The sequence below is a fragment of the Necator americanus genome, chromosome I (assembly GCF_031761385.1).
Source record: "Necator americanus strain Aroian chromosome I, whole genome shotgun sequence".
Taxonomy (NCBI): domain Eukaryota; kingdom Metazoa; phylum Nematoda; class Chromadorea; order Rhabditida; family Ancylostomatidae; genus Necator; species Necator americanus.
This window is the reverse complement of record NC_087371.1, coordinates 31,445,273-31,458,085: the sequence shown is the minus strand read 5'-3', so window position 1 is coordinate 31,458,085 and position 12,813 is coordinate 31,445,273. Positions and strand designations below refer to the sequence as shown.

The following is a 12,813-nucleotide window of genomic DNA, read 5'->3' as shown; positions in this document are numbered from 1 at the left end:
ATACTCAGCTGGCCGCCTGCCAACCGCAGGGAATGGCTCACGCCGCGAACGGTCGCGTCGCGCGCAGCGTTTGAGTTTTTCGATGCTGGGGATTTTCAACCGGAAAATTCCCGGTATTATTCGTAGTTTTCGTGTGTTTCCTGACACTTTTTTTTTTAGAAATCTATGATTAATGGTTGTTGTTCACTGTGTGTTCAGCTGATTCCAGAATTTTGGGGATTTGATGTGGTCGTTTGCCACTGGTTTCGTCCGATTCTTATTCGACGCAAATAATTCGCTTTTGCTTTTTTTCGCTTCCCCGTCAAATCTTCCCGTCTGATTCAAAGATCGAGTTTTAAAGCTTCTTTTAAGGGTGGATTGTATATTAAACGTGCTAAAACGTGACTAAAGAGACTACTTATAGTATGTCAGAGAAGGATGGTTGGCTTTCTGCTGTCAGCAAATTATTTTCTAGCGGTGTGTTCCCCTTATCACTAATTTCATTACCTTTTTTCAACTTAATTATGTCGTTATTAAGGTCAGCGTCCCTCCAACGCTTCTCCAGAAAGAAGGTGTTTCGAGATGCAGGAACCTCCGGAGGAATGCGCTGTTCCTAAGAAAGACATTATCTCATCGAATGGTAGGGTTTTCAACGATATTGGTTCTGGATTCTTCGGTCTTGTTGGTTGACTTTCCAAACTTTTGTTTTGTTTTTCTTTTTGGTGGCTCCAAATACAAGTGGCGTTTGGTGACAGTTACTCTTAGCAATAATCCAGATCGTAAAATCATTTTGTCCCTTTATATTTGAAACGACGATAATCCTATGTCTTCCTACTTCCGGAAGCACTCCATTTTCCTTTTTCTCAAGATATAGAGATGAAAATTCTAGACAACTTACATGTTATCTTTCTGACTTCCTAGTGCGATGTAATACGCAAACTTCCACTTTTCAGGAAGCCCATCGTATGGTTCAGGTTCAAAACGAGGGCTTCGGTATCTTAGTCCCTCTGTGTTAGACAGCAGCATTTCCAAGCCAAGTGTGTCCAAACCTATTCCAACCGAAGACATTTTTACTGGCTCTAAAACTCCATCGGTAACATAATTGAAATGTTTTTTTTTTAAATTACATGTCTGTTTTTTTTTGGCTCTGGATTGCGCAGAGTACTTGTTTCAGCGCAAAAGATTGCTAGCACAAGATGAGCGTCCCGCTACGGCGATGGATGGGCTGTTCTTCCGTGATAATCCTAAAAGATTCCGAAGGGAACACCTTGGTCACAGTATGCTCGAGGATTTAGTAAGTTTCTTGTCAAAAGTTCTGACTTTGCAAGACATTCACTTGTTAAATTCATCCATTTTTGACTGGACTCGTCCAAATGAAAAAGGCACAATTCTTAGCCTGGTCCGCGGTTCTAAGTATGCACCGTAGGGGTAGGTTAGCTATCGTTCGACAAGTGAATAAAAGTTGACAGAAAGTGGGATAAAGCGCTATAATCACACCAAAAATGCTTATTCTATTGCGCTTGTGAAATCTTTGCCGGTTTTCATGCGGGTCCATTGGTAACTCGTGAGCGTTCTTCTAGGCTGCAGTTGAAGGTTTTGGTTCGAAAAATACCCATTTTGGTCTAATACTTGCTTGAGAATTAATTTGTGCTCATTATTTCGTTCTAGAGAGGTTCGGCTACTTTTTAGTTTTCTAAACGTTTGTATCTATGTCATATATTTATATTTTTATTGCCTGGTTTTATATCTCTCGTTTCTGCTATATTCCTTTCGTTGTCAGCTTTAACTCTAGTTTTGGCTTTCAGACCGCTTATTGTCAGGTACTAGCCATGATTTGTTCCCTTCTAAACCAATAGTTCCTGATAACGATAACGATAATTTCCTAGAGATATTTTTCAAATTTTCTTATTCTCATCGTTTTGTCTTTAGATACTTGTATTTACAATAACTTTCTGCAATCCTGAAATGCCAATATGCATTCAATCTCAGTTGTATCTGACACTCAGAGATAGAGCGAGAAAAATCAGAATGATGAAGCTTACTGTAGCATTCGTTGTAGAAGGGAATTCAACGTCAAAATTTAGAGAAAGAGAAAGAGAGAAAAGTCAGAATGATGAAGGTTATTGCAACATTCATTGAAGAGAGGTATGCGATATGAAGATTTTGTCTGACCAGTAAAGTCTTTTCTCTAAAATTCGAAAGGACTTGTCTAGGTTTGAAGTTTTCGAGGTTTCACGGCAGTAATCGGTCTGGATACAACAAAAACACGTAAACAAAAGAACAAAGTACTTCTGCGTTCTGTTCTCAATACTCACAAAAAAGCATTATTGAATAATATTTGAAAATTATATCTAGAGATATGAGGTATTAGTTAGAATAACTTAAATTGCATATCACTACTTTCTTTCCTAGTAGCTTTTCCAAAAGACAGAATTTCCGATATGGTTTTTTCTCAATTGTCGGGAACAATTCTCTCAAGAAAGTTACCAAAGATGAACAGTGATGTGGAGTCTTTTCAAAGCATTGTCTGAGCCTGACGAGCATAGCTACAAAACAAAACGGGGCAGAAGTTTGTAGTGAAGTCAGCTTAGATTTTGCTAAAAATGGTACCACTCTTCTAAATCGTTGGCTGGGTATTCATCCTTTAGAATGAAAGTGCGTCTTATTTGTGGAAGATGACAATAACAAGATGTCATTTATTACTTCATTTTATCCACTATTTGCTTTTTTTAACGAAACACTTTGGAATTATTTGCTCGCCCAGATATTTAACCAGTGCAAAAAGAAATTGTTGGTAAAAAGCAAAATGGAATCGACACGAGTTTGTGTTCTTCTAAATTCTTGAGTTATCTATAGTATCTTTCGTACTACCGCTATAAATTCTCCTCCTATTTGATGGTTGTTATTTTAAACACAAGGTTTCTCTTTTGGTAAATTCATACGGGTAAATTTCACAAAATCTACCCGTTTGAACATATTGACACTTGAAATGTGTTGGAGCTGTATTTCTTGGGGTGACGACAAATAACAAGAAAAAAGGGACCAATCTTTATAATTTTTTGAAAGTTTTCTCATCGGCCAAGCATTTGAAAGGGATTATAAGTGAGCCGAAATATTTACATCTGTGGTTGGCGCTTTCAGATCTTAAGGAAAGATCTTAGTTCAAGAATTCCACTTCACAGAATTCTTGAATCCTCTGTTCTTTTTCTGGTTTCTTTTTAAGGACTTCGACAGTCTCAGGTCTGTTGTGCGATTCGAGTATCTGCCTTAAAGGCATCACTCCACGAATCTGAGGTGGTACGGATTTCAGGTAGAGTATTCGTATACGGCATGGTAGATTGGGGAGGGGAGGGGTGATTCCGTCCATTTCCTCCTAATTGCCGTAAAAAACGGCACGTAAGATACGGCTTCGGGCATTCCGGCGCACTTTTTTCTGCAATTCATTCGACTGGAGCGCGCCAGCCTTGTGCGGCGCCGCATATTCCGGGCCGTTTTTTACGGTAATTAGGAAGGAATGGACGGAATCACCCCCTCCCCCTCCCTCTCCCTCTCCCTCTCCATAATCTACTATCCCTTATAAGAATACTCCATCTGAAATCTGCACCACCTCAAATTCGTGGAATGATGCCTTTAATATGTTGAGCCTTACAGGTCTCCAGTATATACAGAGAATAATATATGCGTTGAGTCTCAGAAAAGGTTGTGATGCGATATAATACTTGTTCGAATGCTAATATTTCTTAAATTGTTACGGTAGTGTTGATTTCGAATATTCCAGCACATCCAAAATTTGTACGCTATTTGTATGCTCGAATACTCGAGCTCGAAATGTTTTGTGAAGTGAGTCTTTCCAAATACTCCACAAGTTTTTATTCGAATACCTACATTCGAGCAAACTTTAGTGTACAGTCACGAGGTAGCTGTAGTTTCAAAACTGTCATTTATAAAGTGTTCATTGTTAGTTGGATAAATGCCTTTGAAAATAGTGTGCTGGAATAGATCACCAGAATTTGAGAAGCAGAGGACCATGCGGTGAAAAATGAGAGCAATAATTCGTTTACCAAGTTCAAGTTTGATTACCAATAAAGATATATGTAGAATAATGACTAAGAAGTAATGCTAGTAAGGACACAATTGGTAGTTACTTCGTAAAATATCGCTACTTATAGTATATAACTTATGAGAATATACTTTATACAATGATTGAACCAAATCACGTAACCATAGTAATTAACAAATTCGAAGAAGGTATGGATACTAAATGAGGACTCATATAACCACCAAAAAGAGAGTGAAACTCAAGGAAAGGAAGTTAATGGGCAAATTTTTGCAGAAGGAAGTTTAAGAAGTAGAATTCTCTTGATCATTACGAACCAAATTAGTCCATAGGATACACCACTTGTGTCAACTTTTAAAATGAAAATGAGTAATCTCAAACCAATACTGATGACATAGGCTTGGACACATACGAAAGCAAAAAGAAACGCTACCTAAACGACAGTGACATGCATAAATGAAAAATACGTAAAGATTCGCAGGTATCCGGGACACTGTAGTACTTCACGCCGATTGTAAAATTTTTGTCTCGTGGCAAGTTAGCATCACATCAACGTCATCTCATTCTTTCAGTCGTCGCGTGTGTTTTCGGATCATTTTGACTCTCCATGGCTGGATAGAACTATTGGAGGTTCTTCTTCATGCGTAGATTTTACGCATTCTCCAAGCTCTTCAAATCGATCATTGATTGGGTGAGTTCACCTAACTGATAAATGTCGATAATTCCTCTTTTTTCTGTAACATCGTGACATTTATTTTTAGGCGAATTGGCAGCAACCGAAGCAATTCTTCCAGCCTCAGCTCTAAAACAAAAGCTATACTCAGTCATCTCGAACGAATAAATACCCCTGCTCGTGCAAGTTTTCGTTTTCTTCAGAGATTAAACCCATTGTTCATTTCTTTTTGTTTTCTGACGATTATATTAGGATTTTAGGAAGCTCGTAAACTGCCGGTTATGCGTGGTTCAACAGTGCCATCAGAACGCTGGGCGCCGTTGCACATCGGAGTTGCTCCTCCTTTAATTCGATCAAGTGCTACGGTGCCATCACGTATTCAGCTTCTGTCTACATCCCTTGCTTCTCAACGAAAGCCGTACTGGTGAGCATCGTTCTTAGCTCCTACTTTAGCGCTTGGTTAAAGTTTGACAGATTAACGAACACCAAATCAAATTCTGCGTGCTATTTTCTTCTGTCTTTCATTGTCTTTTGTGTTCCTTCTCTCTTTTATTTCAATTTCCTTCGAACTTCAGATGTATAACCAACCTAATTGGTATCGCATAAGCTCTAAATTTTAATTGCTTGTATAGTATTCAGATCATTGCGATGCTAAATGCAAATGTTTGCAGAGTTTATAGACATGCAATTTGCAGGCGTGACATAACGAGAAAGGGACAAGAGAAGGAGAAAAGTTCAGCCAGAAAAGACGTTGGCGAACCTTCTAAGGAGACATCAGTTCCTGTTGTTGGTTGTTAATCCAGTTCTACTTCGTTTTCCTACTTTTTTTTTCGATTTTTGAACAATTAGGTGCATCCATTGTTTGATTTGGAATATGGTACTGCTAATGCGGTATCCAGTGTATCTACGAAAAGAGGACAGGAACAGAGCACTTCTGCTTCATTGGTTAAAGTGCAAAAACAAACAGAAAAAAGTGAGTTTTCGCCAAATTTTCCTCAATGTCCCTATCAGTTCTTAACGCAAGCTCGTATTGGGAGGGATTAAGGCAATAACTCTTCCATTGTACACTCTTTCGTTTCTCCCGTGCTTCCAAAATTCTTTCGAAGGCGGCACTAACATGACTTTTTCTCTGTATCGTACGTAGTGCGATTCTGGTAATCGAATTAATAATCCTGGCCAAAAGTCGCTGCTTCCCAAGTAATGTGCTTCCAGAGTAGTTTAAATTCTGCGAGAGAAGAGGAGAAGCTGGGTATTGTGTTGTGTTCCTTGTGCAAAATCAAGTGAGAAGTAAATGTTGCAGCACTGACTGTTGGTCATCAACTGTTTACCATTGATTCAAACCCTTTGATAGTTTGACATCTGTTCATTCTCGTCTAGTTCACGTCCTTTATTCTAGTACTAGAGTTTTTTAGTGCAAGAAAATTAGGATTAGAAAAGTAGATTCTTGGTAACTGCGTAGTAAAAGCTTGTCTACTGTAGTGACATTTATATCGTGTCTTGCGAGTCTCACGCACTAACCACAAACGATACAATTTTTTTTTGCGACCCGCAATCTACAATACGATCTCTAGTTTCTCTCGCGCATTTCCTCACCCCGTCAGATTCGTGATATATTGTCTCTAATGTGTAACGAAGCAGGATACTCCTAGCGTCACATTTTCGATTGACCGTTTAATGACGCTCATCACGTTTTTTTTCTGCTTGCGAATTGCTCAGGTTTCGGAAGCGTAGGTCCAGCGTAGATATAGTTATCATTTTGCTCGAAAATACCAGCTTTGTCGATTTATTGATTCCTGCGCAGTTTCTGCTCAATCATTTGTTGCATACGCAAATTTTGTATATGGAAATTGTTTTTGACTATTACGAGCGGTTTTTCAAGTAGATAATGCACAAACATAAAAGCTCTCTCAACTCTTTTCCGAACACTCTCGAAAACTGAGAAGGCTGTTACCATAGGTGCGATAGGGAGAAGCCGGACCCTCCTCAGGTGAAGGGGGTTTAGTCCATGGGGTGCAGCTCAAGTGAAAGGGGTTCTTTCGCCAACCGTCCAAAAGTGAAGGGGGTCAGAGCACCGGATCCGTCTGTCGCATCTATGGCTGTTACTTCCGTGCGATGATTGTGCTCATGAAAACCAGCTTAGCTGGTTGGTGAAGATGTTAGCCCTCCACACCCAAGAACAAAAATTGTGGGCAAATACAATACCAATACTGGTACTCGGTAAAGAACCAGCTTTCTCATTTTCTCTTTGAGTGATGTTTGAAGACGAAAGGCACATAACAAGTAATCTAATGGAGTACTCGTCTTTTTTTAATGTATATATTCTCATCATTGTTTAGACAAGGATGAAAGGAAAGAGAAATCTAACGTATTCAACGCATGTGAGCTCATTGACGAGGAAATGGATGGTGTTGACAACGACGACGTTCGTCTTCTTGTTTTTCTCTCAAATTCTTGTATTTTATCGAGTTACCTTTAGTCAGACGAGCTAACATTCGCCCCACCGACGAAGGCTACACCATCTGTGGGCGCTACGGATGACGTGTCCTTTTCATTTGCTGCTCCTATTGAGCGGTTACCTGGACAAAATGTTAGCTCTCATGCGATGGTCGGCGAGAAAAGTGGAAGCGAGTCGGACGGAGAAGAGAGTAACTGTGGCGAATCGGCTGGTGATCAGAGTAGTTCGACATCCGATGAGGAGGAACTTCCTTCTTCCGCTAAAGATGTGAAGGTTAGCGCAGTATTTCTGTTACTGAAAAATGGTTATAAATGTATTCAGTGCTATATATCCTGATCTGTGGTACGTATTTTAAGAGCAACTAGGTATTTCAGACTTCGCGCCCACCCACTGCGGCTGACAGTGAAACTTCTGCTGCCATTTCATCGAGCATTACCCCGGTGTCATCAAAGGACGTCTCACCGCAAACAAAGCCGGAATCTTCATGGGAATGCCCAGATTGCTTCATCACAAATAAGGTGTTTCTAGTTAGAAAGAGTGTGATCATGTTATCTTTGAAAAAATGTTCCTTTCAGAACGTACTAGTTTGCGCTGCGTGTGGACACAATAAAGATGGATCAAAAACCACAAAAACTCTGGTCTCCAACATATCTACATTTGGAAAGTCTGTGCCTACCACAGGAATCCAGTTTGGGATATCAGCAGAAAAGATGTCAAATGGTGGTTTCGACCAACCTAGTGGCACAAAACCAAGTGATGCGGCTCCTGCAAAAGCGTCTGCTCCTACGTTTGGTAGTACAGAACCTGCGGCCACTAGTGTTGCAAAGACGACGGATACAGGTTCCGTTTCCATCACTTCGCAGCAGCAATCTGCTACCATCTCATCAACAGATACCTCGAAGACGCAGGAACCAAACAAGGAGCGTGCAGCATGGGAGTGCCCAGATTGTATGGTACAAAATAAGGTATATTTGATAAATTCAGTAGTTGTTCCTGCACGTTCATCCTGGCCGTCCATTGATATTGAACAACAAAATTGCATTTGAGATTCTAACAATCATCATTTATGCATATTTCTATATTTCTCCTCATTTCTCTGAAGGCTTATATGAATAATTCAGGGTCTTTTCAGCGTGCGTTTAGCTCTTACCTAATTATGAATGTTGTAGGCGACAGACGACAAATGTGTTTGCTGCGGACACGTGAAGTACAAGTCTGGCTCCGAAGAGTCGTCTGCTTCCAGCGTGTTTGGCAACCGTGCTTTCAAGCCTGCTCCATCATCAGGATGTGAGTATTTCTCTAATTATTCTGCTTGCACTTCTTGTGCATTCACGACTTACCAGCACATTGGTGTGATACTCTTTTTTTAACCACCCCAATTTGATCATCTGGCTTGTCTGTTACAGTGCTTGTAAAAAGTTTTCTAAAGAGCCGTATGGGTTAATTGAGAGTGTGCTTGGTGGCCTCTCATCTCTGCACAGTCGACAAATTGGTATAAGGGTTGTCTTCGTGAACAAAAACACGGACTTGACACATCGGCTAGCGCCCGCAAGCCTTGTAAAGCTGTGCGCGCGTTCGTAAACTTCTATAGTTCTGAATTGAAGTCGAACGCATAGACGCATCCCCTTAGGGGTTGATCAACGCCGTGCACTTGATCCTTTATTCTTTTGTCACGAAATAGGCGATGTCGGAATCTCTACGGATGGAGATAAGTGTGTAGTTCACCAGCATGAGTGGGATTGCGCCCCCAACTCCTAAAAATCCAAAAAAAAAACGGCGTGAAGCAGCCTTGTATAATAAGCTGTCTCCCCAAACAATGCTATTTATGACTCGATAGAATGTGGACGATTCCATTCAACGTACATTCAGTTAATACAACACAAATAAATTGCAGACGCCATCCCTTCGTTGACATATGCTTCCTGTCATATGTTTCTAGGCGCATGGTTCGTAGAACGGGATCACACAAAAGTTGTATTCTAGATAACTTGGTGGGCGTGATCACGTTCGTACCCGTGAACGAGACCGCTACTCATATTTTATTCGTGGTAGGATCCCAACATCGCTGTTTCTGTGATACGCTGTATTTAATAGCAGCGGAACAGCCCAGCTGACGTTCTTAACGTGTGATTATGCAAATGTACGTTAATGCAGTTCATGAGGTATTTCACTTTTTTCACTATTAGCAAGAATGCACAGTAATTTAGCAGCTTAATTTTTCATACTTCCGTTTGAAGTCTTCGTGGCGGTCTAAATTTTTCAAAAGATTTTTGTGTGGTGTGGAAATGCTCATGTGAGAAGTGTGTGCATCCGAAGTTCCCTCTGAAATCCACATCGATAACGTCGTCTTTTTCAACCCAGTCGACGATTTTTTTTCAAGCAAGTCGATCGTAGCCACACTGAAAATCAAATAATTTGTGCTGGAAGGGAGATGGAATACATTTGTTGTGTTTGGCGTTGATTAATGGAGTGCGCCAACGCGTTCGACTTCAATTCAGGGTAGTTCGGTAGTTCTAAATGCGTATGAGATCTATACTGTAGCTTGTTAGGAGCAACCTATCTATTCAATCAATGTTCTTATCATCCTCCACAAGGTTGTTACCAGTTTATCGACCCAGGAGGGTTTAAAGACTTGGGTGGCTTTGGATGATGTCGAACCATCGCCTACGCGAACGAAGTGATGGCCTCTTATTACTGCTCTGCGTCCGCCACTTTTGAGATATTAATACTATATTAATGGTAGTTGAAATAATATTATTGTATCATTGCATTGTACTACTGCAGAATAATACTAGTATTATCATTTTTCCGCAGTAATGCGTTGTACAGCATTTGCTTGGCCAATTTTACAATCATTAGTCAAGCTAATACTATCTGATTTCAGTTTCATTTGGATTTGGCGCCGGATCGAATGCAACGACCACTGCACCGGTCAAATTCGGTTTCGGAACTAACACGACTAAGGAAAACAGCGAAGTGAAGGCGAGTACTGGAATAACTTCCGCAGCTCCAGCAATTGCAGTTGATAGCAAACCCGCTAGTGTTATTTCTACGCAACCTGTGAAGGAAACTCAACCTGCGCTACTGAAGACAACATCTTCTCGTAAGAATTTCTGACTGCTAAGTTTCTATCTTCTAGATGTTGCTTTTTTGTTATTGCAGCTGCTTTTCTCACACCAGTGTCGAAAACGGAGGAGCCTAAGGCTCAGACACCTGCATTTACCTTAGGGTATGTTTTGTTTTCACATTATTACTCTTCGTAATGTTCAATTTTGCTTTTAGTGCCGGATCGTCGTTGTTTGGTGCAGGGGCGAAGCCACCATTGTTTGGTTCATCATCGACGTCAATGTTCAGTGCGTCGTCCTCCACCGGCTCGCTACTTCCTTTTTCTTCAACAACCCAGGCACCTACGTCTCAAACACCAGCAGTCACTGCCTCGGAGGCTGCCTCTACGACAACTTCAGCAGCGTTCACGTTTGGTGCTACGTCTGCAACAAATGCTCCGAAACCCTTTGGGTTGTTTGAGCCGAAGAAAGACGATACAACACTCTCTAGTAAAGCACCCACCTTTGGAAGTGGGTTAGTGTTCGGATCTGTATCAAATCCGCAAACCCAAGTTTCCTCCAGCGGTACCACTGCCGTAAGCTCGAGCACTGAAATATCAGGTAAATCATTCTATTCCAAGGTTTCGCCTTATTTGCGTTTCACTTCTTCTGGCTTGATCCTCTTTCCGTTTTTTTCCTCTGAAAAAATTGTTTCACTTACTTCATTATATATATATATTTATATTTATATATGTTTTTTCGAGGTTTTTATGTGTTTCAGCTGGTGCATCGTCGACATTGAGTGCTGGACTTTTCGGTGCTATGCCTAACAAGCCACTGTTCCCACCGTTTGGAACTTCTGTGGAAGCGCCGAAACCTTTGTTTGGTGCCTCTAGCAGCTCTGTAACAGAGCCCCCGAAGCCATCACTTTTTGGCGCTAGCCAAGTATCTTCGCCTCCAGAGGCTACCAAACCATCACTGTTTGGTGCTTCCGCGTCTGCTCCTGCCAGCAAGCCACTTTTTGGTGGTATGCCCGCTGCCCCCGCTGCTAACGGTGGCCTCAACTTCAATTTTGGAACAAACAAGTAAGTTTTTTTCTTCTTAGAGCTCTAATATAACTCATTCCTAACACTTCTGCTAATACTAAGATGAAATAAAGTGGATGCATCCACGTTTTTTAGCGCGTTCAGTGGTTTTGGTGCAGCTGCTTCTTCCACATCTGCTGCAGCTCCGTCGCTGTCTTCTAATTCATCGACCACATCGTTGTTTGGTGGTGCCCAGACAGCTCCTGATACATCCAAGTCTGTTTTAACCATCACAATAGGTTCTGCTTCTTCCCAGAACTCTTCGTTTAGGCCATTCCAATTCAATGCCACTCTTCCTGATACTACGTTCCAGTTTGGGCAGGCTCCTCTCGCAGGTCCAGCTCCGTTCCAGTTTGGTTCTTCTCAACCCTCTGCACCTGCAGCGTCGTGTCAGTTATCTGCTTTAGTAATTACTGTTATATAAGTTGAGTCTTTTAAATAATGTCTATTCAGCTTTCGGAGCAACGGGTATCGCAGCGCCAGCAGCACCGAGCTCTAATTTCGCGTTCACGTAAGTTTCTTAACTGTAAAGATGCGTCAAAATTCGGATTCAATGTCGTGCAACATGGTCAAATTTCCTCGAGTTCCTTTTTTTCTCGGAGTATGAGTTATTCTCGATTTGTTTTTATAAGGAAAAAAAAGACTTTTAACATGTTTTTATCCTCAGTTAGCAGTGCAACAATACTCATTATCGACCTATTTCTGCTACCTGAAGAATAAGATTTCAATACTGGATCTATACCATGAATTTGGTTTTTGACCGAGAAGTCTTGAAACTGAGTGCGTAATAACGAAATTACTTCTCGGTAGCTCAAAAACACGTTAAGCCTATTAAACCCCTATCACCAAGCAGAGAGGAATAGTCAACACTTTTTTTTGCTGATCTTCAAACCTTCTTGATCTGCCATTTCTGCTTGGCCTACGGCATTGCCTTTTCTCGGATTTACTTTTATCTTTAGTATGTTGGACTAAGATTTCTTCCTATCTTAACTTTGTAATGATTCAGGTCAAGTAGCACGCGAAAAATGGTGGCTGCTCGGCGACGTCTGCCGCAACGGAAGTGATGTGAAGTGCACTGTTGTTAGTTGTTGATTGCTCTTCTAATGGTTGTTACTGCCGTGTTATATAGCTGGCGACCAGTGATGCGTCTACTTGGCCCTATCTTGCGCGTTTGTTGCTGTACTCTACTGTTGAATGCGATCGGTGTCTGTTTTCTCCGCCTTGCCCATCCCACATTCGGTCTACTCACAACCAACGAGATGATGCGTAGGGTTTGCGCTTGTTGTGCTTCATGCAGCTTTCGTTTGCGTTTTCATTGTTGACATGTTTGTGCATTGCTAAACTGAAGACGTTTGTGTTTTATCGTTCTGCTCGTCGTTCAGTGGTTCCATGATTTTCTTTTCTTCAGATGTTCTATAGTTTTTTTTTTTCAAAATTTCCATGTTCATAGTATTCATGAGTAATTCCGTTGATATTTTGTCTGCTATTTGAGTATCTGGGCGAAATTTATGAGGCGAGGA

General features: G+C 41.0%; 1 protein-coding gene across 2 annotated transcripts; it reads left to right on the top strand.

The window, feature by feature from the left end:
- Positions 1–404: 404 nt before the first annotated feature.
- Positions 405–12,357, top strand: RB195_007417 (uncharacterized protein; the record flags this gene model as incomplete). 2 transcript variants are annotated; one of them, XM_064181025.1, is made up of 23 exons in its annotated part: positions 405–456; positions 518–619; positions 933–1,072; positions 1,154–1,273; positions 4,609–4,727; positions 4,798–4,895; positions 4,974–5,133; positions 5,405–5,495; positions 5,559–5,682; positions 7,046–7,131; positions 7,186–7,437; positions 7,539–7,682; positions 7,740–8,004; positions 8,056–8,129; positions 8,334–8,451; positions 10,049–10,267; positions 10,327–10,393; positions 10,447–10,829; positions 10,990–11,293; positions 11,390–11,509; positions 11,564–11,682; positions 11,747–11,804; positions 12,300–12,357. In XM_064181025.1, 23 exons carry the CDS (start codon positions 405–407, stop codon positions 12,355–12,357), a joined length of 3,273 nt encoding a protein of 1,090 aa, XP_064037848.1. The 2 variants fall into 2 exon arrangements, with proteins under 2 accessions (XP_064037848.1, XP_064037849.1); XM_064181024.1 differs by having other exon boundaries at positions 7,740–8,129.
- Positions 12,358–12,813: the final 456 nt, after the last annotated feature.